Source organism: Gobio gobio (genome assembly GCF_949357685.1).
Source record: "Gobio gobio genome assembly, chromosome: 2".
In the NCBI taxonomy this organism is placed as follows: domain Eukaryota; kingdom Metazoa; phylum Chordata; class Actinopteri; order Cypriniformes; family Gobionidae; genus Gobio; species Gobio gobio.
In genome coordinates this window covers 27,358,962-27,383,200 of record NC_137098.1, presented here as the reverse complement: position 1 = coordinate 27,383,200, position 24,239 = coordinate 27,358,962, and the positions used below count along the sequence as shown (strand labels likewise).

Genomic DNA, 24,239 nt, shown 5'->3' with positions numbered 1-24,239 from the left:
ATGAACCACCACAACGCATGCGTGTGAATAGAGCTGGCGTTCGACACATGACCCGGAAGCGAGGAGCTTTGTTTACAAGCAGAGGAAAACGCTCCATGTCTAAGCTGTTGAATTCTACATGGATCGTGCTTTAGGTCTTGGTGTTGGTCAAAATGGGGCTAAACTGTGCCTTTCCTGGATGCCTGAACGCCGGCCCTACGTCATATTCTTGCGCATGCGTCGTGGTGCTTCGTGAGTTAACGTCTGAGGCCTAGACGGAAGACACGCACCTGTTGAATAAAGTCGTAATGTTTTGGGGTTTTTTGCGCACAAAAACTATTCTCGTAAACTATTCTCGCTTCATAAAATTATTGTAGAACCACTGTAGTGAGATGGACTTTGTAACGATGTCTTTAGTACCTTTTATGGGTCATTTCAACAAAAATATCTTAATTTGTGTTCAGAAGATGAACAAAGGTCTTACGGGTGTCGAACGACATGAGGGTTTCATTTTTGGCTGAACTTGCCCTTTAAAGTGACGAAAGATTTTCCTGATGCCGTCTTTATAAGGTTAATCAAACAACAAAAGACAACGAGAAAAGTCACTGGCTGTTCTAGACAGAATAACCCTTTTAACTATATTTGTAATGTATAGCCTATATTTTATTAATAAAGTGCAGTGTTATTTTACATTTGATTACAGTTTCTGTACCCGAATACTTGAAAATGTTTATTTTCAATCGTATCTTTGTTCAATTGTATTTTTTTGTGCAATTGATAATTTGTTTTGTTTTTTTTAATTACTGAGTGTTTAATTGTCTTTAATAATGCTTGAAATTTATATTAGTTAGGCTAGTTGTTTTTGCTCTGGTATTTTTAAACCATAGGCAAAAGTTCCTAAGTGTTCTTTAACCTGTTGATTTTTGTTAATGGTATTTAGCTACAATACAATGTTTTACAATAAGACTTAGATTAAATGTGAATGATATCCTATTTTTTTTATTGGAATCGAAATTAGGAATCGATAAGAATAAATCGATAAGAAATATAAACACCCTTTCACACCAAAAGAGAAATTAATAAGCCTCAGGCTGAAGGAAAATGCAAATTCCCGCCTGTACACAACCTTTCAACTGTGCTGCCATTCTGGATCACGAAAGAAAAGGATGCAGGAGAAGAAAGTTCAACACACTTCAGCAATAAAAACAAAAGAATGAAACAAATGTGATGTTTATCTAGAGTCATTTTTGCTTATTGGTATTAATACATTTGTGCAAGTGAGATGAGTAAATGCACACTAACATTTAATCTAGAACTACAATAAGCATCATGTTTACACACACAGTTTCTCTCAACATGGGGACAAGAGAGCTGTCAGTCAATAAATGGGAAAACAAAGTAACTTGCGTTACTTATTTGAAAAAGTAACTGATATTTTCCTTTAAATTTAAATGTAATGCGTTACTTTACTAGTTACTTGAAAAAAGTAATCTAATTACGTAAAATGCGTTACTTGTTATGCCCCCAACACTGGTGATAACTACAAAGAAAACAGGCTGTAAAACCATATACATAATGGTCTTCTCAAGTAATTGTACCTGCCCACTTCCGATTATCCGAATACAGATACAAATATGAATAATTTTCAAATTGTTACTGTGGCGGGCAGCGAGGCCGAGGGACCGTGAGGGCGGGACGAGGCGGCGCTCATCAGGGAGGATGAGCGCCAGCTGCGCGCCGCAGCGATCTCGGCCCTTGCGGAGGAGTGAGGGACTATAAAGGAGGAGCGACAACAGTGAGGGACGAGAGAGGACCAGGCCTGGATTTTGTGTTATGTTTTATTTTGTGTTCGCTGCAGTCGTCCGTGAGGGGCTGCAGTTTTTTATTTTCATTTTGTGTTTGTATGTAGGCGGCAGTCGACCGTGAGGGGCTGTCGCCGCCATTTTATTTTGATTAAATGTTTTGATTGTCCGCCGGTTCCCGCCTCCTTCTTCCCGTACAAACAACGTTTTACTACAGTGGTGCCGAAACCCGGGAGGAAGGAGGGACGCGCTGTCGAAGAGCCCTCGCAGCTGAGGGGGATCGCGGTGCCGCGGAGTTCGGGCAGCGCGGAGGAGAGAAGTCCGCGAGCGAATGCCCGAAGCGGTGGTGCTGGAGCGGATGAAGGTCGGTGGGACGGAGAGCTCGCTGCCGTGCCCCTGGGTCGAGGTGGGGTGGCTGCCGTCCTAGAGGGAGCGCAGAGGAGTCACCGGCGTTCGCCGTGGGCCGGAGCCTGTATCCCTCCGCCGTGTAGGGGAGGGGCAGGGAGCGCGCGGGACTCGCTGCCGGCTGCCCTCGACAGGAGGAGCCACCGCCGGCCGCCAGGGGGCGGAGGAGCGTCGAGCCGTCCACCGGCCGTCCAGTACCACCGCATGGCACCGCGAAGAAGAACCTCTTGGCTGGCTGAGGACCGAGCGGCAGTGTGTCTGGGAACCGGACCAGAATTTTTTTTTTTTCTTTCTCTCTTCTCCTCTCTCCACTCTCTCGTCCCTGTCGCTCCTCAGGTTCCTCGCTCCGTTCTCTCACCTCGCTGTTCTTACCCCCAGGTCCCGCGGCCGCCGTGATCGGCCCCCCCGGGGAGGGGGGGGGGAGTAGAGCGCAGACTCGGGAGTACCCCCCGGCCTGCGAAGGGCGTTGGGGGTATGTGGCGGGCAGCGAGGCCGAGGGACCGTGAGGGCGGGACGAGGCGGCGCTCATCAGGGAGGATGAGCGCCAGCTGCGCGCCGCAGCGATCTCGGCCCTTGCGGAGGAGTGAGGGACTATAAAGGAGGAGCGACAACAGTGAGGGACGAGAGAGGACCAGGCCTGGATTTTGTGTTATGTTTTATTTTGTGTTCGCTGCAGTCGTCCGTGAGGGGCTGCAGTTTTTTATTTTCATTTTGTGTTTGTATGTAGGCGGCAGTCGACCGTGAGGGGCTGTCGCCGCCATTTTATTTTGATTAAATGTTTTGATTGTCCGCCGGTTCCCGCCTCCTTCTTCCCGTACAAACAACGTTTTACTACAGTAACAAATAAAGATATTGGCTCCGCTGCACACCCCTAGTCGAGTTTGTGTGCCCATATAATCTTAGTGAAAGTGGTAAACAGATTTGGCTTGCTGTCTGCTATAGAGGGGCTCGGAGAGGATATTATACCCGAGCTCCGATTGCCCCCCTATAACAGGCAAAATTGTACAAAAAAGGAGGAGCAGGGGAGGAGGAGGGATGCTGCAAGAACGGGAAGAGGTAAGCTGCTGGTTTTATACCTTGGTATTAATTGGAAGATTAGATGGGCGTACTCCTCCCGAAATTATGTTTAATAACTTCACTTAGCTTAATTTCAAACAACAGACGTCTATGCTACATCCCTGTTCAGACAGCCAGGTAAAATGTGTGTATGTGTACCTGAACTCTGTTTGTCCTCCTCCAGTCTGCGGATCTTCTCCAGCAGTTCTGTTTTCATGGCATCTAACAAGAGTGTCCTCTCACTCTAGAGAAATGAGCATCTCATTACATATACACACACTGACTGATACGATTCATGCACTGACAACAAACAAACAAACAAACACACCTGTTTTGGCAGAGACATGCAAGTATTTATTTCCAGCAGTGTTTTTCACTGCGGTGTGTTTTGTGTGATAATGCCTCTAGATTATGATAATTGTGGTGTGTTCATGTTTGTTTTTGTATGAATCTATTGTGTATTGAAATATATTATTGCTACTAGGCATGTAAATTTGTCGAATCATACAAAAGCATCATGGTATTATCATGTTTTTGAGACATAGTACCAATCTAATACCATGTTTATAATACCTGAAATGCCCTGCAGTACCATGTAAGTTCCATGGTACATGATCATTAAGTACCATGGTACCACACAAGTAGCTTTTTGAGTCACAGATATTAGGTGTCTTTAACTACTATGTACTTAGATAAAAAAAATAAAGGTACAACAAAGTTGAATATGGAATTCGGTCTGGCGGAAGCTAGATATTTTACTTTATAATGTTTTAAACGCATGGCTTCGCTTCAGAAGACCTTTATTAACCCCCCGGAGCCGTGTGGATTACTTTTATAATGGATGGATGCATTTTTTTTAGTCTTCAAATTTTGGGCTCCCATTCACTGCCATTATAAAGCTTGGATTAGCCAGATTAGCCATTTTTTAATATAATTCAGTATGTATTCGTCTGAAAAAAGAAAATCATATATCATATAGGGTGAGTAAATCATGGGGTAATTTTAATTTTTGGGTGAACTATCTCTTTAAGTAAGGGATAATCCATGGCTAGTAAGGCTGTGCAAAATGGCGGTGTACCTTCTTTTAATGAATTTCACAAAAATACAGCAAGGTTTGTTAACTCTGCTTATAAAAAAATGAAGAACAAAGAATGCATATCAGGTGAGTTTTAATCTTTTATGTTTTTAATTAATCTATGAAGCCACTGTTAACTGTATCGTTATATATTAGGTTATATATTAGGCCAATTGTAATTATAACAAGCACATGATAAATGCCAGTTTCTAGGACGAGTAAACACAATTTCAACAAAAATTTACCATTAACTACAGACGTTGTATCCATTAATTCCGGCATGTTTCTCACTGACAGGCCCCCAACTTGTACAGATCGGGGCTTAAAGAAAATCCCCAACTTCCCACTGGTATTTACAACTTCGTGGTGGCGTTCATGTGCGTTCAACTCGTAAATACGATCTTTACGACATGACTTGAACGCACCTATAGTGCACAGCACTGATCACGTGACGAGAAGAATTGAGCGTGTTATGAGTGTGTGTTACGTGTTAGTGAAGCGCTCGCATTGAAGCGTGTGTTACGAGTGTGTGTTACATGTTAGTGGACTGGACTTATATTTTAAAATGCGTGTTCAGCACCAACACTCCCTATTCACAGAGTACGCACGATCGCGAAAGTGAAAGTAAACGGGAACGCGCATTCAAGTGCGATTTCAATAAGTTACTGGTGTTTGAAAGCGACTCCCTGAGGCATGCGAATATCTCCCAATATGAAAGCTATCTTGTTGTAACCATCTCTTAGCTCTGTCTCATGCTTGAAGAAAAATTTGGTCTATGCTTGCACTTTGAATATTGAGTACTTTGATTATGGTATTATGGTTATTGTTTGCTTAATATCTATGATCAATTTGTGGGAAGGAGTTCAGTTAGGAGGTCAAAAGAAGCTCATGTGCAGTTCTAAGGTCTGAAGAGGCAATCATACAGGAAAGAAGCCAGTCAGTTGAGTTTTTGGCAAAACCTTTACAGTGCTTGTTGTCTTTTACTGCATATGATAATCCTAACTCAGATAGTAGAACTGAAATGACATTCATTACAAGATGATGAGTTAAAACATTTCAAATGCACCTGCAAACTATTTTTCTAGTCATGCATTTCATCATTGAGGATTTCTTAAAAATACTATGTAAAAATTAGTGGTGGGCATAGATTAATTTGTTTAATCTAGATTAATCTCACTGTAATCTTGGAATTAATCTAGATTAATCTAGATTAAACAGCTCATTTGAATTCTGCCGAAGGCATTCAGAATATGTGTGCTCGTAAGTGATCGTTTGTCTTTTTGTAGTTTGAATAATAAATAACTTCTGTCCCTTTAAGACCTGACGCACGCATTGATCCCAAACACTGTTCCTGTGAGCTAGTTACGACTGTGTTTCCGTTAAAACTCACCAAGATGGGCAATGACTCAATGAGACATTTTTGAGTGTATTTGACCATTAATAAGCTGGAAAAAGGAGCTCATTTTTGCACTTGTATGTCAGATTGCGGTGTGTGTGTGTGCGCTTCAGATGCGAGCGCGAAATCTACGGGAATTAGTAGAATTAACGTTGATTGAATGTGCAACCCCGCGCCAAATTCAGACCGGTTACACCAATACTAACCTATGATACTAACATGCTGTCATGGGGGAAAAAGAGCAGAACACCCTTTCGCCATGTTCAGAGGGTTAACTGGACTGAATGAGAGGAGGCGGGTGCGTGTCAACTAGCTGTCGGTCGGAGAGAAGAGGAGAGCGTAGCTGATATCGATACTGTAGAAAATTAGTATCGAATCGTTTCAGATATTTCAGTATCGATACATATTGAATAATGGATATTTTTGACAGCACTAGTAGGCATACACACAGGTTCAAAGTTCTCTCGCCCCTACAGTGCAATTCGGCTAGGTAAATATCGCTAAAATATCAAGGTGAAAGTCATCATAGCTTGCGTAGTATAGACCCAGCTTCCAACCCTGAGAATAGATTAACGGCGATATTTTTTTTATCGCCCGATAAGAGTCTCACGTTAACGCAGCACGTTAACGGCCCACCACTAGTAAAAATCTTGTCTCATCTCGTGAACCCAATTTCGTGTCTCGTCTCGTCTCGTGAGATAAGTGTCTCGTCACACTCCTAATGGCTAGCTGTGCATTTAACGATTTTAATGCATGACATGAAGGCAAAGAACCACCTGATGCAAAGCATCATTTGTTTTTAAATACAAATTTTCAGGTAGGTCTAACATTAGTATTGAGGTAAGAAATACTAAAGACATTTAATAAGAAATCAAATGTAAATTAATATTGGTCTTCCCTGAATAAATTAAATTAGATTAATCCTTACACTTAAGGTTGCAAAAGTTAGTCATTCAAGCAGTGAGTGTCATAAAGGTTCATCAAACACCACAAGACAAAGAGAAACTCAGAGACAGCAGCAGTTTATTCGACAGCTGTCACTTTAAGAGCGAACACGGTTACAGTTACATGCAGTTGCACAAACGTTCACTCGCGAGTCACGACGGGGTTTACGTGCATTCTCGTCAAGACGGTAATTTAGTACATACATTTGTGTGTATCTGACCATTTCGGCGCAATTTGTACTCGCAAGCTTTTTGTGAGATGGCCTGTGTGTGTGTGTGTGTGTGTGTGTGTGTGTGTGTGTGTGTGTGTGTGTGTGTGTGTGTGTGTCTCTCTCCAGACCGGAGAGAGTGCTGAGCGGTTTGAACACTGGCAAGACTTAAAAATAAATGCAAATGATATACTTTAGTGACGATGTGACACTGCCTCGATTGTGCAAAGTGGCAAATCCTGTGTCAACTGTGCAGCTGGATTTTAGTGCACATGCGATGCGCTGATGTGAAGTCATTTGAGCATTTTGAAAGGGAGAGAGAGATGATTGTACGGTGATTCACGCGCGCTGTTTGTGAATTTACGTCCCACAGAAAGTTTTCAAATGACTGCGTAAGTTATTTAATATAGAAATATGAATTGTACCTCACCTTCAGCATTATAATTATTATACCCGCGCTGGAAAGAGAATGAGACGGTGTCGCTGCATATCATGCCCTAGCTCTCACGGCAGGTGCGGGTTTTATGTGTCGTCAGCATGCGATCGGTTCATGAAATTGGCCTTTTTGGAGACCGCCGATCAATCATCCAAAAGTGATTATCGACCGATCGAGATCGGTTGCCGATCAATCGGAGCACCCCTAAAAAATGGCTGTTGTTTTTGTCAGTTACGGCTTGTTAGATACAGCTAGCATTCTGCCCGGTTCAAATCAGACACAGAGATTAAGGAATGCGTAATACTACATTTATTTTAATTAATTAATTATCGCATTTATTTGAATTAATTATTGAGAGAGAGTTGAGAGATGCGTGTGTGAATTACCTGCGTCTTGTTCAGTGTCTTTCTCTATTGAAAATAAAGCTGTGAGTTTAATTACTTCAAAACCAGCAATGTCACCCCATCGTTGCTGAGTAATATAAGGTAGCAATTCATTAGCGAAGCTATTTTATTAATTAAAGTCATGGGGCAGCGTTGATAACAAGTTTCTTTGTGCAAGTGATGTGTGTGTGTGTGTGTGTGTGTGCTTCAATAAAAGCAGCGCATTAATACAGAACAGTGATTAAACTGACTTGGAACTCCCTGTGCATAAAACAGCTTTATTACACGCCTCTGTGGAATACTCGATTCTGATGGGTTAATCGCGCATTACAGCGGATTGTTATCCCCAGATAACAACCGCCAAAGTGAATAACACACCGCTCATCCGGGTCCTACGAGTTATCTTGACCGGTACAACTGATATGCTTAACGTGTCACTCTGCTGTCGACTGCCTGGCGCTATCTTGTGACTGAAAAGCACTTAGGCGATCGGCCGAAACTTTACTTTATAAAGTATTAAACATTTATATTTTTCTTACACAAACGCATCGATTCACTTCAGAAGGCCTTTATTAACGTGTGGAGCACGTTATTTGACACACAGCTGCATTTCTTATGGAAAACAGAGCTACAACTACTGCTATTATAAAGCTTGGATTAGCAAGGACTTTTTTAATATAACTCCGATTTTATTCGTCTGAAAGAAGAATGACATATACACCTAGGATGACTTGAGGGTGAGTAAATCATGGGCTAATTTTCATTTTTGGGTAAACTATCCCTTTCAGCATTAATTTGAACATATATAGTAAAAACTAATCTTTTCAGCAATAGATAAAGGCTTAAAGCAGTTTGGAACTGTTTTTCTTCGCGGAAGCTTTGCGTAAGAGCTAATACAATATTTAAAATCAAGACAATATTTTGTGTCTAATTTACTTGTGAAAAGTAGCCGTGTAATAAGCGGGATAATGTACATCCAGCCGGTTGTTATCGCAGAATAAACCCCTTCAGAGTGACGCATGATCACTTTGTCGGGGTACATTATCCTGCTCACTGCCCACATTACATAATGTACATTATCCCTTACTTATTGCACACCTTCCAGCCAATCAGGCAAGTATTCAGATAGACCATGGAATAAAGACACTTAATACAAAGTGGGACTGCTTTTTATAAACAATGTTAAATCTAGATATGTGTGTCTGATGAGCCGCATTACCTCTAAATGTTGTTTTGCCCCCTGCACTTCACATTCATGTTTGTGTTTGACCACTTGCAGACATAGTTCTCTGTACACACCTAGAGGGGGCGACAGGGAGATCAGTGAATAAACAAACAGTTGATCCAAGACCTGTGGTTAAGAGATGTTAGAGAGATATCACAAGGCAGATATGTGTGTCACCTGCCACTTGTGTCCTCTGCTGTAGGTTCTGCTGCAGTGTTGCCAGAGGTTCTCTGTACTCTCCTGCCTTTCCTGTCAACACCTCATCCAGCTTCATTTTAACCTGGTTCAGACGTTCTTGAAAAAGCCTGAAATAGATTAAAAAGTTATCTATAGAGCTATAGAATTTGGTTGTAGCCTCAATGTACAGGGAGTGCAGAATTATTAGGCACGTTGATTTTCTGATCATATTTTTTTTCCAGGCACATTTGACCAATTCCAAACCACAGTAATCCTAATAACTACTATTGATTTAGTATTTAATAATGTATAAGTGATATATAATTGTTCATGAAGGCTGGAAATGAAAATCACCTTATATTCAGGTGTGCAGAATTATTAGGCATGTTTTCTTTTACAGATAAATTGAGCCAAAAAAGAGATTTAACTCAGACTGAAAAGTCAAAAAGTATTAAATGCCCATGAGAAGGATGCAATACTAATGCAATACTAGACATTGCAGTTAAGGCGTGACCATTGGACAGTGAAATGCTCGTTGGGTCAGCAGGATCTGACAAAAACAGGTGGTGAAGAAAAGACACCTGTTAACTGCAAAATAATTAAGAATTAAGGTGAAGAATTAAGGGTGAAACCATCAGGAACCCTTTAGTCTCCAGCGCCACCATTTTCCAGAGCTGCAACCTACCTGGAGTCTCCAGAAGTGCAAGGTGTCAGGATCTCAGAGACTTCAGTTAGGTAAAGAATCCTAAAAAATGACCCCCACTAGATAAGAATCACAAGCTGAAGTGTTGTAAAATACATGAAGAAGGTTTTTTTATAGGCTTTATGGACAGATAGGTTGAGAGTGACTCTTGAAGGACCAGCACCACATCCTCTAGTACCACTGTTTGAAGAATTCATCTTCCAGAATCTGGCAGTACGTTTTGGGAGTTCATTTTTAGTCCATCTCTGCAAAACGGACTTCAGGGTGGACTAAAATGAACTCCCAAAACGTACTGCCAGATTCTGGAAGATTAATTGTTCAAACAGTGGTACTAGAGGATGTGGTGCTGGTCCTTCAAGAGTCACTCTCAACCTATAAAACCTATAAAGCCTATAAAAAAGCAGGCTTCATGTATTTTACAACACTTCAGCTTGTGATTCTTATCTAGTGGGGGTCATTTTTTAGGATTCTTTACCTAACTGAAGTCTCTGAGATCCTGACACCTTGCACTTCTGGAGACTCCAGGTAGGTTGCAGCTCTGGAAAATGGTGGCGCTGGAGACTAAAGGGTTCCTGATGGTTTCACCCTTAATTCTTCACCTTAATTCTTAATTATTTTGCGGTTAACAGGTGTCTTTTCTTCACCACCTGTTTTTGTCAGATCCTGCTGATCCAACGAGCATTTCACTGTCCAATGGTCATGCCTTAACTGCAATGTCTAGTATTGCATTAGTATTGCATCCTTCTCATGGGCATTTAATACTTTTTGACTTTTCAGTCTGAGTTAAATCTCTTTTTTGGCTCAATTTATCTGTAAAAGAAAACATGCCTAATAATTCTGCACACCTGAATATAAGGTGATTTTCATTTCCAGCCTTCATGAACAATTATATATCACTTATACATTATTAAATACTAAATCAATAGTAGTTATTAGGATTACTGTGGTTTGGAATTGGTCAAATGTGCCTGGAAAAAAAATATGATCAGAAAATCAACGTGCCTAATAATTCTGCACTCCCTGTAGAGTTGATGTTCTTCAAACAATAACCTTTATTTAAAAAATATAGCTGCAAGCAGCAATACCGGGGCCAAGCGCAAAGAGGAGGCCAGACATGCCAAAATGGCTGGCAGTGTCAGATCAACTGCAGCAATGAGCAATTAATCACATTTTAAGATGATTTTAGACAAAAGGCTGAAAATGCATTGTAGTTTGAGAGTGTCAGACCAACTGCAACAATGAACAATTATACAGTTTAAGAAGATTAGGCAAAATGGCTGAAATATAATATATAGAGTCACTGATAATATAAGTTAATGGTTAATCACTTTTGACCAATAAGTGGCACATTTACGAAATAAATGTGGTGTGGTCAAAATAAGGGAACAATGACACAGGCAAAGTTTGATGCCAATATGTCAAAGCATTGCAGAGATAAAGCCTCAAGAGTCATTTTGGCATCATGCCTCAACTTCGTCACTGTGGTAAACTAAAACATTGTTTCATCTATTGATGCAAAATCCATAACTTTTTGTCGGCACAGTCTGAAGATGATACGATTTCATTTTGGTGGAAATCGGACAAACGGTCTAGGACGAGTTAAAAAAATACTACATTGTAGTCAATGGGAATTTCATGTTGTGTTCTATTATAGCGCCACCAAGACGCACAATCCCACCACTTTTTTTATGTGTCCTCAGAGTCCATACATATGGGTGTCGATTTTGGTAAAATTCTTGTTAGATTTTAGCTCAGCATTTTATGTAATGGATCATAAATTATTGCTGGATAAATTGAAATGTCACATATGTACTTCTTACTGTCTGCATTGGTTTAAAAGTTATCTGTTTAATATGTGACAATGTTTATGTTATTATGGAAGTTATTCAGATTTTAAAGAGCAATGTGGTGTTCCTCAAGGAAGTTGTTTAGGACTATTATTGTCATCATTATTTTTCCAATGATCTTTCTCCTGTTTTAAAGTGTGCACGGACTGTCATGTATTTTTTTTTTTTAAATCACTGCAGAACAATGGACTATAATATATAGAGGAATGAAAATATGGAATGATTTACTATCAGATATTACATATTTTAAGAAGTAAAATTAGTTTTAAATGGAAGGAACATTCAATGGGATTTGTATGTTTAATTTTATTGTTGTTGATTTAATTAGGGCCCGAGTACCGATGGCGGTCTACATGCCAATATTCAGTTGGTTATAGTGCCACCTGTGGGTAACTCCTCATTAAGATTGAACCAGAATCATATTTCGTCAGTCTAATCTTAAGCCTTAGTGATGTTAAATTTCAAAGATCTTGAGTTTTGTTGAACGGCGTGTCCGCGGCATCCTGACAAATTCTAATGTTTTGCCAAAATTTTAGTTAGTCATAGTGCTACCAGCTGGTAGCAGGAAGTGTGGCAAATACAAATGATTGATTTAGTCCTCCCATTTTTATATACTTAAATGCATTTTGCCCACCATGCTCTGTGTTCCTAAAGCCCACAAGGTGGTGGTGGCCAGAGTATGTGAGCGGAGTGGAGTGGGAGCGGAGCGAGGAGTCGAGCGGCGTGATTTTTTAAAAAGTCTCCACTACCGCTCCATCACAAGTGCAATTATTGTCAATGGCCCATAATAAAACTGCTTTTTTATCCACAATACACACACACGTTAAACACGTTTAACTAGCTTCAGTACTGCCGCTTCCACCACACAGATGGATCATTCAAATCAGAAAGAATGTAAAGGTTATGATGACGACGACGGACATGAGCGGGATGTTATAGTTCAAGGAATTTTTTGTACCTTCTACATACTGAATATGATCGGGTGAAAGCACATTTTAAACAGGTAGCACTTATTCACAGACACAAGCATTCTCTCTAATGCATTCAAACAAATGTAGTCTTACAGTGCTTATCTGCTTATCTGGATCTTATTTTGAATGAGCAGAAATCTGTAATGTATAGTGAGCCGTAGATAAAATAACGGATGAAAACGTAGTACTATTTTCATGATTCTCAACTAAATATGCACTGCAAAAAGCAGCAATGATATTTAACTTTTAATGCTGATAAAGCCTAATGAGCTTGGCATGTCGTATTTTTTTTTGCACACAATGTTCCAATAAAGCACGTTGAAACTATCGCCTATTATTATTATTTTTTTTTCATTTAATGAATGTTATAAAGCAAATTTTTGTGACATTTCTGAGCTTACTTAAATAGACGCAAATTTCCTCGGAGCGAAGACGGAGCAGTGTTTCTGATATCAGTGAGCGAGGAGTGGAGCTGGGAGTGGGAAATGGTGAACCCGGAGTGGAGCTGGAGCGGAGTGATTATTGAACGCTTAGAGCGTGAATGGGAAATTGATGCCGCTCCACTCTGCTCACATACTCTGGTGGTGGCACAGGAGCGAGGACCCTTTCATTGCTCTTGCAGCTTTAATGTAGGTTTGTAGTTTTTACTTTTTGGGACCTCAGGAAGAGTAGTCACTGCCTAGTTGTTGGCTAATGAGGATCCAAAGAAATAAATAAACTTAGATCAAAGATGGGAAAGAGCATTCACGGCAATACAGGCAATTTAACTAATGAAAAATATGGGGTTTTTTTACAGTTATAACACATCTCTGCTTTTTTTTAGGTGTCCTCAATGTGTGCCCATAAATATGTGTCAAATTTGTTGTAAATATCTCATTTTGTTTTGAAGTTATAGCCACTTATATTTATGAAAGCATGGGCTGCATTAATTGGATTTTTTTGCCACTTCCTTCCAAAATGTTGGCTTTTTGTCATTATTGTTTAGCTATTGACCTATGTTTCTGAATTTGCTGATGTGGTTTTGTTTTGATCGGACTAACTGTTTCGAAGACATTCGCAAAGGTTTTTTAGGTGCTAAAGTACACCTTTTTACAAATCGTAAGGTGAAACCTGGCATGTTTGGTATCATTGGACTCGGCAAGGATTCAGAAGTCTAAGGAGGTGAATGCTGTGAAAAACGTAGGCTTGAAATTTCTCAGGCTCCTTCATGGCATTGTGGCAATGACATATAGAAAGTTTTTTGAGATACACCAATTTCCTCATAGACTATCATGGCACCCTGGACGAAGACAATGAATGCCTATTTTCATCTGACTAATGTTTGGGTGTGTATATTGCATTTTCTTGTGTTTTTCCCCTAATATAGCGCCACCAAGTGGTCAATAATTGCGATTTTTTTCATGTGATCTCAGATTGAGCTCATACATATGTGACCTGAACTTGGTGAAAATATCTCATTTTGTTCACGAGTTATAGCCATTTTAGTAAAAGAGGTCCCGGTCACATCGTACATTTTGGCTCCTCTTACCAATCATGAATCAAAATATGATATTTTTTTTATAATTATTGATAAGCACTCTCCAGAGAACATTTCTGCAGTGGTTTGGTTCTGATCAGGCAAAGAACCTGGGAGTAATTTGCAAAAGTAGGTTTTACAAAAAACCTAAAATATCTCGAAATTGGCGCCTGAAGGGCGAGCAAATCCGAGGAATGCATTTTGTCCGCCTTGAGCCAAGGATTCCAGCGATATAAGGCACTCGAGGCTACGCCTTACGGTTGAGGAGTTATGAGCCGTTTCGTACTTTTGATCGCCGTTTCGTACTTTTGATCGCTGTAGCGCCCCCGTCAGGCCGATCGGGGCGGGCTTCGGTGACGTCAGTAGTCGTTGTGAGTACTACCAGCCCTGCAAGTTTCAAGTCTCTACGACTTACGGTTTGGTCTGCCCGATCAGTTTTAGCTGGAGAATGATGCATCATGGGAAAATGAACAGTTACAATAGGGTTTCAGCCTGACACCTGACTTTGATTGGATTTTACTACCCCTTACTATCAATATTTTGACATTTGGGCTCGCGATTCTGCCTAACGACCTATGTTTCCGAACTTCTGACGCTGGTTTCGTCTCGATCGGACTAGCGGTTTCGAAGATATCGGCAAAAAAGTTTTAAGCGCTAAATTACAACGGTGCACAAACCATACGGCGAAACCTGGCAAGTGTGGTATCGTTGGACTCGGCAACGATTCAGGAGTCCAATGAGATGAGTTTCGTGAAAACAAGTCAACCACACCCAAAGTTCTGAGCATTTTTAAAAAAAAATCTCCACTAGGTGGCGCTGTTTCGAAACTTGTCAGGCTACTTTGGGGTATCGTGGTGATGACCCATACCGAGTTTCGTAACAAACCGTTCATGCGTTGATAAAATACAGCATTTTAGCACATAATTCAAGATGGCCGACAGCCAAAATGGCCGATATGGTAAAATTGGATATCCGTCGACTCGGCATGACGTCCCGAATCTAACGAGGCCCCTTTTATGATATTTGGACAAACGGTTCAGCAAAGAAAAGCTAAAATAGCCATTTTTCGTATCTCCAGACCAGTAGGTGGCACAGCGCCGAAACGCTGCATGTAGCCTCGAGTCATGCTTATGATGACATGTACCAAGTTTGGTTTGAACGCGATAAAGCGTTGCGGAGATATTGCCTTAAGTGTGTTTTTGCAAACGTTATGTAAAATTTGTTCGCGCGTTTATCAAAAACGATTAGACGAATCAACTTGATTTGCAAGATTTTTTGTCAATATTGTCTGAAGATGATCTGGTTCAATTTTCGTGCAAATCGGATGAACCGTCTAGGACGAGTTCGCAAAAGTAGGTTTTCCGGTTAATTGAAAATGGCGGGGAAATATCCAAGATGGAAAATGACGTCATAGGGTGCAATCGAATTGGCACGAGCTCAGAAATTAGAGGAAAAAAGAATTTCGTTTCTAGCCCTTACAGTTCAAAAGTTATTAGCATAAACATGAGTACACATTTGGACAGGTGGTGGCGCTAGAGGGATTGAGATAGAGACACCAAAATTGCCATGGTGACATACCAGACCGTCCTCTATTAGTGTGCAAAATTTCACAACTTTTTACCATACGGTTCTATGGGCTGCCATAGACTCCCATGGCGGAAGAAAAAAAGACGGGAACGGTTTCAATAGGTGCCTTCGCACCTTCGGTGCTTGGCCCCTAATAAGAACGGGAACGGTTTCAATAGGTGCCTTCGCACCTTCGGTGCTTGGCCCCTAATAATAAGAACGGGAACGGTTTCAATAGGTGCCTTCGCACCTTCGGTGCTTGGCCCCTAATAATAATAGGAACGGGAACGGTTTCAATAGGTGCCTTCGCACCTTCGGTGCTTGGCCCCTAAATATAGCTGCAAGCAGCAATACCGGGGCCAAGCGCAAAGAAGAAGACAAGACATGCCAAAATGGCTGGCAGTGTCAGATCAACTGGAGCAATGAGCAATTAATCACGTTTTAAGATGATTTGAAGCAAAAGGCTGAAAATGCATTGTAGTCTGAGAGTGTCAGACCAACTGCAACAATTAACAATTATACAGTTTAAGAAGATTAGGCAAAATGGCTGAAATATCATATATTGAGTCACTGATAATGTAAGTTAATGGTTTATCACTTTTGACCAATAGGTGGCACAGATACGAAATTGATGTGGTGTGGTCAGAATAAGGGAACAATGACACATGCAAAGTTTGATGCCAATATGTCAAAGCATTGCAGAGATACAGCCTCAAGAGTAATTTTGGCATAATGGCTCAATTTCGTCGCTGCGGTTTACAAAAACGGTTTCATCTATTGATGCAGAATCCCTAACTTTTTGTTGACACAGTCTGAAGATGATACGATTCGATTTTGGTGGAAATTGGACAAACGGTCTAGGATGAGTTTGAAAAAGTAGGTTTTGATCAAATAAGAACATTGAGGACATGATGTTTGACCAAATATGGCAAAATTAGTATCTCTGTTCTCGGCATGAGCCAATGACTGTATTATGACCAGTTTCATTAAACTAGGCTAATTTAATCAAAATTTATTAGCATGTTTGTAAATTTTGTTATAACCTCTGACCACAAGGTGGCACTGCCCCAAAACGTTTTGAGTTCCTTCAAAGCATGGTGCGGAAGACATGATTTTTGGACAAACAGTTCAGAAGTTATAAGCAAAAATAGCCATTTTTTGTATCTCCGGACCAGTAGGTGGCGCTGCGCCGAAACGCTGCATTTTGCCTCAGGTCATGCTTGTGATGACATATACCAAGATTGGTTTGAATACGATAAAGCGTTGTGGAGATATAGGCTTATGAGTGTTTTTGCAACCGCTACGCAAAATTTGTGTGCGCGTTTATCGAAAACGATTTGACAAATCAACTTGATTTGCAAGATTTTTTGTCAGCATGGTCTGAAGATGATCTGGTTCAATTTTCGTGCAAATCGGACAAACCGTCTAGGACGAGTTCGTAAAAGTAGGTTTTTTGGAAAATTAAAAATGGCGGGGAAATTATCATGACCGAAAATGACATCATAGGTTGCAATTGAATCGGCATGAGCCAATGACTCTATTATGACCAGTTTCAATATACTAGGCTAATTTAATCAAAAGTTATTAGCATTTTTGTCAAGTTTGTTATATCTTTTGACCACAAGGTGGCACTGCCCTAAAACTTTTTGAGTACCTTCAGGGCATAGCAAGGAAGTCACATACCGAGTTTAGTAACAATATACTAATGCATTTGTAAAATATAGCATTTTTTGACAAAATTCAAAATGGCCGACAGCCAAAATGGCCGATATGGTAAAATTGAATATCAGACGACTCGGCATGCCGTCCTGAATGTAACGAGACCACTTTTATGATTTTTGGACAAACAGTTCAGAAGTTATAAGCAAAAATAGCAATTTTTCGTATCTCCGGACCAGTAGGTGGTGCTGCGCCGAAACGCTGTATGTTGCCTCAAGTCATGCTTGTGATGACATGTACCAAGTTTGGTTTGAATACGATAAAGCGTTGCGGAGATATTGCCTTAAGAGTGTTTTTGCAACCGCTACGTAAAATTTGTTTGCGCGTTTATCGCAAATGATTTGACGAATCAACTTGATTTGCAAGATTTTTTGTTAGCATGGTCTGAAGATGATCTTGTTCAATTTTCGTGCAAATCGAATGAACCGTCTAGGACGAGTTCGTAAAAGTAGGTTTTTCGGAAAATTAAAAATGGCGGGAAAATTTTTATGACGGAAAATGACGTCATAGGGTGCAATCGAATCGTCTTGAGCCAAGGAATCAGAGGAAAAAAGAATTTTGTGTCTAGCCCTTATGGTTAAAAAGTTATTAGCATAAACATGAGTCAAATTTTGGACTGATGGTGGCGCTAGAGGGATTGAGTTTGAGACTCCAAATTTGCTACGGTGACATGTCAGACTGTCCTCTATTAGTGTGCCAAATTTCACAACTTTTTACCATACGGTTCTATGGGCTGCCATAGACTTCGTGGCGGAAGAAGAAGAAGAAGAAGAAGAAGAAGATGAATAATAAATATAGCTGCAAGCAGCAATACCGGGGCCAAGCGCAAAGAAGAAGACAAGACATGCCAAAATGGCTGGCAGTGTCAGATCAACTGGAGCAATGAGCAATTAATCACGTTTTAAGATGATTTTAGGCAAAAGGCTGAAAAATGCATTGTAGTCTGAGAGTGTCAGACCAACTGCAACAATTAACAATTATACAGTTTAAGAAGATTAGGCAAAATGGCTGAAATATCATATATAGAGTCACTGATAATATAAGTTAATGGTTTATCACTTTTGACCAATAGGTGGCACAGTTACGAAATTGATGTGCTGTGGTCAGAATAAGGGAACAATGACACATGCAAAGTTTGATGCCAATATGTCAAAGCATTGCAGAGATACAGCCTCAAGAGTCATTTTGGCATCATGGCTCAATTTCGTCGCTGCGGTTTACAAAAACGGTTTCATCTATTGATGCAAAATCCCTAACTTTTTGTTGACACAGTCTGAAGATGATACGATTCGATTTTGGTGGAAATTGGATAAACGGTCTAGGATGAGTTTGAAAAAGTAGGTTTTGATCAAATAAGAACATTGAGGACAGGATGTTTGACCAAATATGGCAAAATTAGTATCTATGTTCTCGGCATGAGCCAATAAATGTATTATGACCAGTTTCATTAAACTAGGCTAATTTAATCAAAAGTTATTAGCATGTTTATAAATTTTGTTATAACCTCTGACCACAAGGTGGCACTGCCCCAAAACTTTTTGAGTACCTTCAAAGCAGGGTGCGGAAGACCCATACCAAGTTTCGTAACGATAGACTAATGCGTTTGTAAAATATAGTATTTTAGCACATAATTCAAAATGGCCGAGAGCCAAAATGGCCGATATGGTAAAATTGAATATCAGACAACTCTGAATACCGTCCTGAATCTAACGAGACAACTTTTATGATTTTTGGACAAACAGTTCAAAAGTTATAAGCAAAAACAGCCATTTTTTGTATCTCCGGACCAGTAGGTGACGCTGCGCCGAAACACTGCATGTTGCCTCAAGTCATGCTTGTGATGACATGTACCAAGTTTGGATTGAACACGATAAAGCGTTGTGGAGATATAGCCTTATGAGTGTTTTTGCAACCGCTACGTAAAATTTGTGTGCACGTTTATCAAAAACGATTTGACGAATCAACTTGATTTGCAAGATTTTTTGTCAGCATGGTCTGAAGATGATCTGGTTCAATTTTCGTGCAAATCGGACAAACCGTCTAGGACGAGTTCGCAAAAGTAGGTTTTTTGGAAAATTAAATATGGCGGGGAAATTATCATGACCGAAAATGACGTCATAGGATGCAATTGAATCGGCATGAGCCAATGAATGTATTAAGACCAGTTTCATTATACTAAGCTAATTAAATCAAAAGTTATTAGCATTTTTGTCAAGTTTGTTATAACTTTTGACCACAAGGTGGCACTGCCCCAAAACTTTTTGAGTACCTTCAGGGCATGGAGTGGAAGTCACATACCGAGTTTAGTAACAATACACTAATGCATTTGTAAAATATAGCATTTTAGCACATAATTCAAAATGGCCGACAGCCAAAATGGCCGATATGGTAAAATTGAATATCAGACGACTCGGCATGCCGTCCTGAATCTAACGAGACCACTTTTATGATTTTTGGACAAATGGTTCAAAAGTTATAAGCAAAAACAGCCATTTTTTGTATCTCCGGACCAGTAGGTGGCGCTGCGCCGAAACACTGCATGTTGCCTCAAGTCATGCTTGTGATGACATGTACCAAGTTTGGTTTGAATACGATAAAGCGTTGCGGAGATATTGCCTTAAGAGTGCTTTTGCAACCGCTACGTAAAATTTGTTTGCGCGTTTATCGCAAATGATTTGACGAATCAACTTGATTTGCAAGATTTTTTGTCAGCATGGTCTGAAGATGATCTGGTTCAATTTTCGTGCAAATCGGATGAACCGTCTAGGACGAGTTCGCAAAAGTAGGTTTTTCGGTTAATTAAAAATGGCGGGAAAATTATTATGACGGAAAATGACGTCATATGGTGCAATCGAAATGGCTTGAGCCAAGGAATCAGAGGAAAAAAGAATTTCGTTTCTAGCCCTTATGGTTCAAAAGTTATTAGCATAAACATGAGTCTAATTTTGGACTGATGGTGGCGCTAGAGGGATTGAGTTAGAGACTCAAAATTTGCTATGGTGACATTTCAGACTGTCCTCTATGAGTTTGCCAAATTTCATAACTTTTTACCATACGGTTCTATGGGCTGCCATAGACTTCGTGGCGGAAGAAGAAGAAGAAGATGAAATATAGCTGCAAGCAGCAATACCGGGGCCAAGCGCAAAGAAGAAGACAAGACATGCCAAAATGGCTGGCAGTGTCAGATCAACTGGAGCAATGAGCAATTAATCACGTTTTAAGATGATTTTAAGCAAAAGGCTGAAAATGTATTGTAGTCTGAGAGTGTCAGACCAACTGCAACAATTAACAATTATACAGTTTAAGAAGATGAGGCAAAATGGCTGAAATATCATATATTGAGTCACTGATAATGTAAGTTAATGGTTTATCACTTTTGACCAATAGGTGGCACAGATACGAAATTGATGTGGTGTGGTCAGAATAAGGGAACAATGACACATGCAAAGTTTGATGCCAATATGTCAAAGCATTGCAGAGATACAGCCTCAAGAGTAATTTTGGCATAATGGCTCAACTTCGTCGCTGCGGTTTACAAAAACGGTTTCATCTATTGATGCAAAATCCCTAACTTTTTGTTGACACAGTCTGAAGATGATACGATTCGATTTTGGTGGAAATTGGACAAACGGTCTAGGATGAGTTTGAAAAAGTAGGTTTTGATCAAATAAGAACATTGAGGACAGGATGTTTGACCAAATATGGAAAAATTAGTATCTCTGTTTTCGGCATGAGCCAATGACTGTATTATGACCAGTTTCATTAAACTAGGCTAATTTAATCAAAAGTTATTAGCATGTTTGTAAATTTTGTTATAACCTCTGACCACAAGGTGGCACTGCCCCAAAACTTTTTGAGTACCTTCAAAGCATGGTGCGGAAGACATGATTTTTGGACAAACAGTTCAAAAGTTATGAGCAAAAATAGCCATTTTTTTGTATCTCCGGACCAGTAGGTGGCGCTGCGCCGAAACGCTGCATGTTGCTTCAAGTCATGCTTGTGATGACATATACCAAGATTGGCTTGAATACGATAAAGCGTTGTGGAGATATAGGCTTATGAGTGTTTTTGCAACCGCTACGCAAAATTTGTGTGCGCGTTTATCAAAAACGATTTGACAAATCAACTTGATTTGCAAGATTTTTTGTCAGCATGGTCTGAAGATGATCTGGTTCAATTTTCGTGCAAATCGGACAAACCGTCTAGGACGAGTTCGCAAAAGTAGGTTTTTTGGAAAATTAAATATGGCGGGGAAATTGTCATGACCGAAAATGACGTCATAGGGTGCAATTGAATCGGCATGAGCCAATGACTCTATTATGACCAGTTTCAATATACTAGGCTAATTTAATCAAAAGTTATTAGCATTTTTGTCAAGTTTGTTATATCTTTTGACCACAAGGTGGCACTGCCCTAAAACTTTTTGAGTACCTTCAGGGCATAGCAAGGAAGTCACAAACCGAGTTTAGTAACAATATACTAATGCATTTGTAAAATATAGCATTTTTTGACAAAATTCAAAATGGCCGACAGCCAAAATGGCCGATATGGTAAAATTGAATATCAGACGACTCGGCATGCCGTCCTGAATGTAACGAGACCACTTTTATGATTTTTGGACAAACAGTTCAGAAGTTAAAAGCAAAAATAGCAATTTTTCGTATCTCCGGACCAGTAGGTGGCGCTGCGCCGAAACGCTGTTTGTTGCCTCAAGTCATGCTTGTGATGACATGTACCAAGTTTGGTTTGAATACGATAAAGCGTTGCGGAGATATTGCCTTAAGAGTGTTTTTGCAACCGCTACGTAAAATTTGTTTGTGCGTTTATCGCAAATGATTTGACGAATCAACTTGATTTGCAAGATTTTTTGTCAGCATGGTCTGAAGATGATCTGGTTCAATTTTCGTGCAAATCGGATGAACCGTCTAGGACGAGTTCGTAAAAGTAGGTTTTTCGGAAAATTCAAAATGGCGGGAAAATTTTTATGACGGAAAATGACGTCATATGGTGCAATCGAATCGTCTTGAGCCAAGGAATCAGAGGAAAAAAGAATTTTGTATCTAGCCCTTATGGTTCAAAAGTTATTAGCATAAACATGAGTCACATTTTGGACTGATGGTGGCGCTAGAGGGATTGAGTTTGAGACTCCAAATTTGCTACGGTGACATTTCAGACTGTCTTCTATGAGTGTGCCAAATTTCACAACTTTTTACCATACGGTTCTATGGGCTGCCATAGACTTCGTGGCGGAAGAAGAAGAAGAAGAAGAAGAAGAAGAAGAAGATGAATAAATATAGCTGCAAGCAGCAATACCGGGGCCAAGCGCAAAGAAGAAGACAAGACATGCCAAAATGGCTGGCAGTGTCAGATCAACTGGAGCAATGAGCAATTAATCACATTTTAAGATGATTTTAGGCAAAAGGCTGAAAAACGCATTGTAGTCTGAGAGTGTCAGACCAACTGCAACAATTAACAATTATACAGTTTAAGAAGATTAGGCAAAATGGCTGAAATATCATATATTGAGTCACTGATAATGTAAGTTAATGGTTTATCACTTTTGACCAATAGGTGGCACAGATACGAAATTGATGTGGTGTGGTCAGAATAAGGGAACAATGACACATGCAAAGTTTGATGCCAATATGTCAAAGCATTGCAGAGATACAGCCTCAAGAGTAATTTTGGCATAATGGCTCAACTTCGTCGCTGCGGTTTACAAAAACGGTTTCATCTATTGATGCAAAATCCCTAACTTTTTGTTGACACAGTCTGAAGATGATACGATTCGATTTTGGTGGAAATTGGACAAACGGTCTAGGATGAGTTTGAAAAAGTAGGTTTTGATCAAATAAGAACATTGAGGACAGGATGTTTGACCAAATATGGAAAAATTTGTATCTCTGTTCTCGGCATGAGCCAATGACTGTATTATGACCAGTTTCATTAAACTAGGCTAATTTAATCAAAAGTTATTAGCATGTTTGTAAATTTTGTTATAACCTCTGACCACAAGGTGGCACTGCCCCAAAACGTTTTGAGTACCTTCAAAGCATGGTGCGGAAGACATGATTTTTGGACAAACAGTTCAAAAGTTATAAGCAAAAATAGCCATTTTTTGTATCTCCGGACCAGTAGGTGGCGCTGCGCCGAAACGCTGCATGTTGCTTCAGGTCATGCTTGTGATGACATATACCAAGATTGGTTTGAATACGATAAAGCGTTGTGGAGATATAGGCTTATGAGTGTTTTTGCAACCGCTACGCAAAATTTGTGTGCGCGTTTATCGAAAACGATTTGACAAATCAACTTGATTTGCAAGATTTTTTGTCAGCATGGTCTGAAGATGATCTGGTTCAATTTTCGTGCAAATCGGACAAACCGTCTAGGACGAGTTCGTAAAAGTAGGTTTTTTGGAAAATTAAAAATGGCGGGGAAATTATCATGACCGAAAATGACATCATAGGTTGCAATTGAATCGGCATGAGCCAATGACTCTATTATGACCAGTTTCAATATACTAGGCTAATTTAATTAAAAGTTATTAGCATTTTTGTCAAGTTTGTTATATCTTTTGACCACAAGGTGGCACTGCCCTAAAACTTTTTGAGTACCTTCAGGGCATAGCAAGGAAGTCACATACCGAGTTTAGTAACAATATACTAATGCATTTGTAAAATATCGCATTTTTTGACAAAATTCAAAATGGCCGACAGCCAAAATGGCCGATATGGTAAAATTGAATATCAGACGACTCGGCATGCCGTCCTGAATGTAACGAGACCACTTTTATGATTTTTGGACAAACAGTTCAGAAGTTATAAGCAAAA

The 24,239-nt window shown here is 40.0% G+C and overlaps 1 protein-coding gene across 3 annotated transcripts in view; it reads right to left on the bottom strand.

Moving 5' to 3' along the window:
- brms1 (BRMS1 transcriptional repressor and anoikis regulator) overlaps positions 1–24,239 on the bottom strand; it is a 63,179-nt gene that overhangs the window by 18,962 nt on the left and 19,978 nt on the right. For all 3 annotated transcript variants that reach the window (XM_079810804.1, XM_079810805.1, XM_079810806.1), the window contains exons 4-6: positions 9,088–9,215; positions 8,905–8,984; positions 3,402–3,486 (exon numbers count right to left, since the gene is read on the bottom strand). In XM_079810804.1, the coding sequence (XP_079666930.1) occupies positions 3,402–3,486; positions 8,905–8,984; positions 9,088–9,215 (293 nt within the window). The remainder of the gene's footprint in view (positions 1–3,401; positions 3,487–8,904; positions 8,985–9,087; positions 9,216–24,239) is intronic.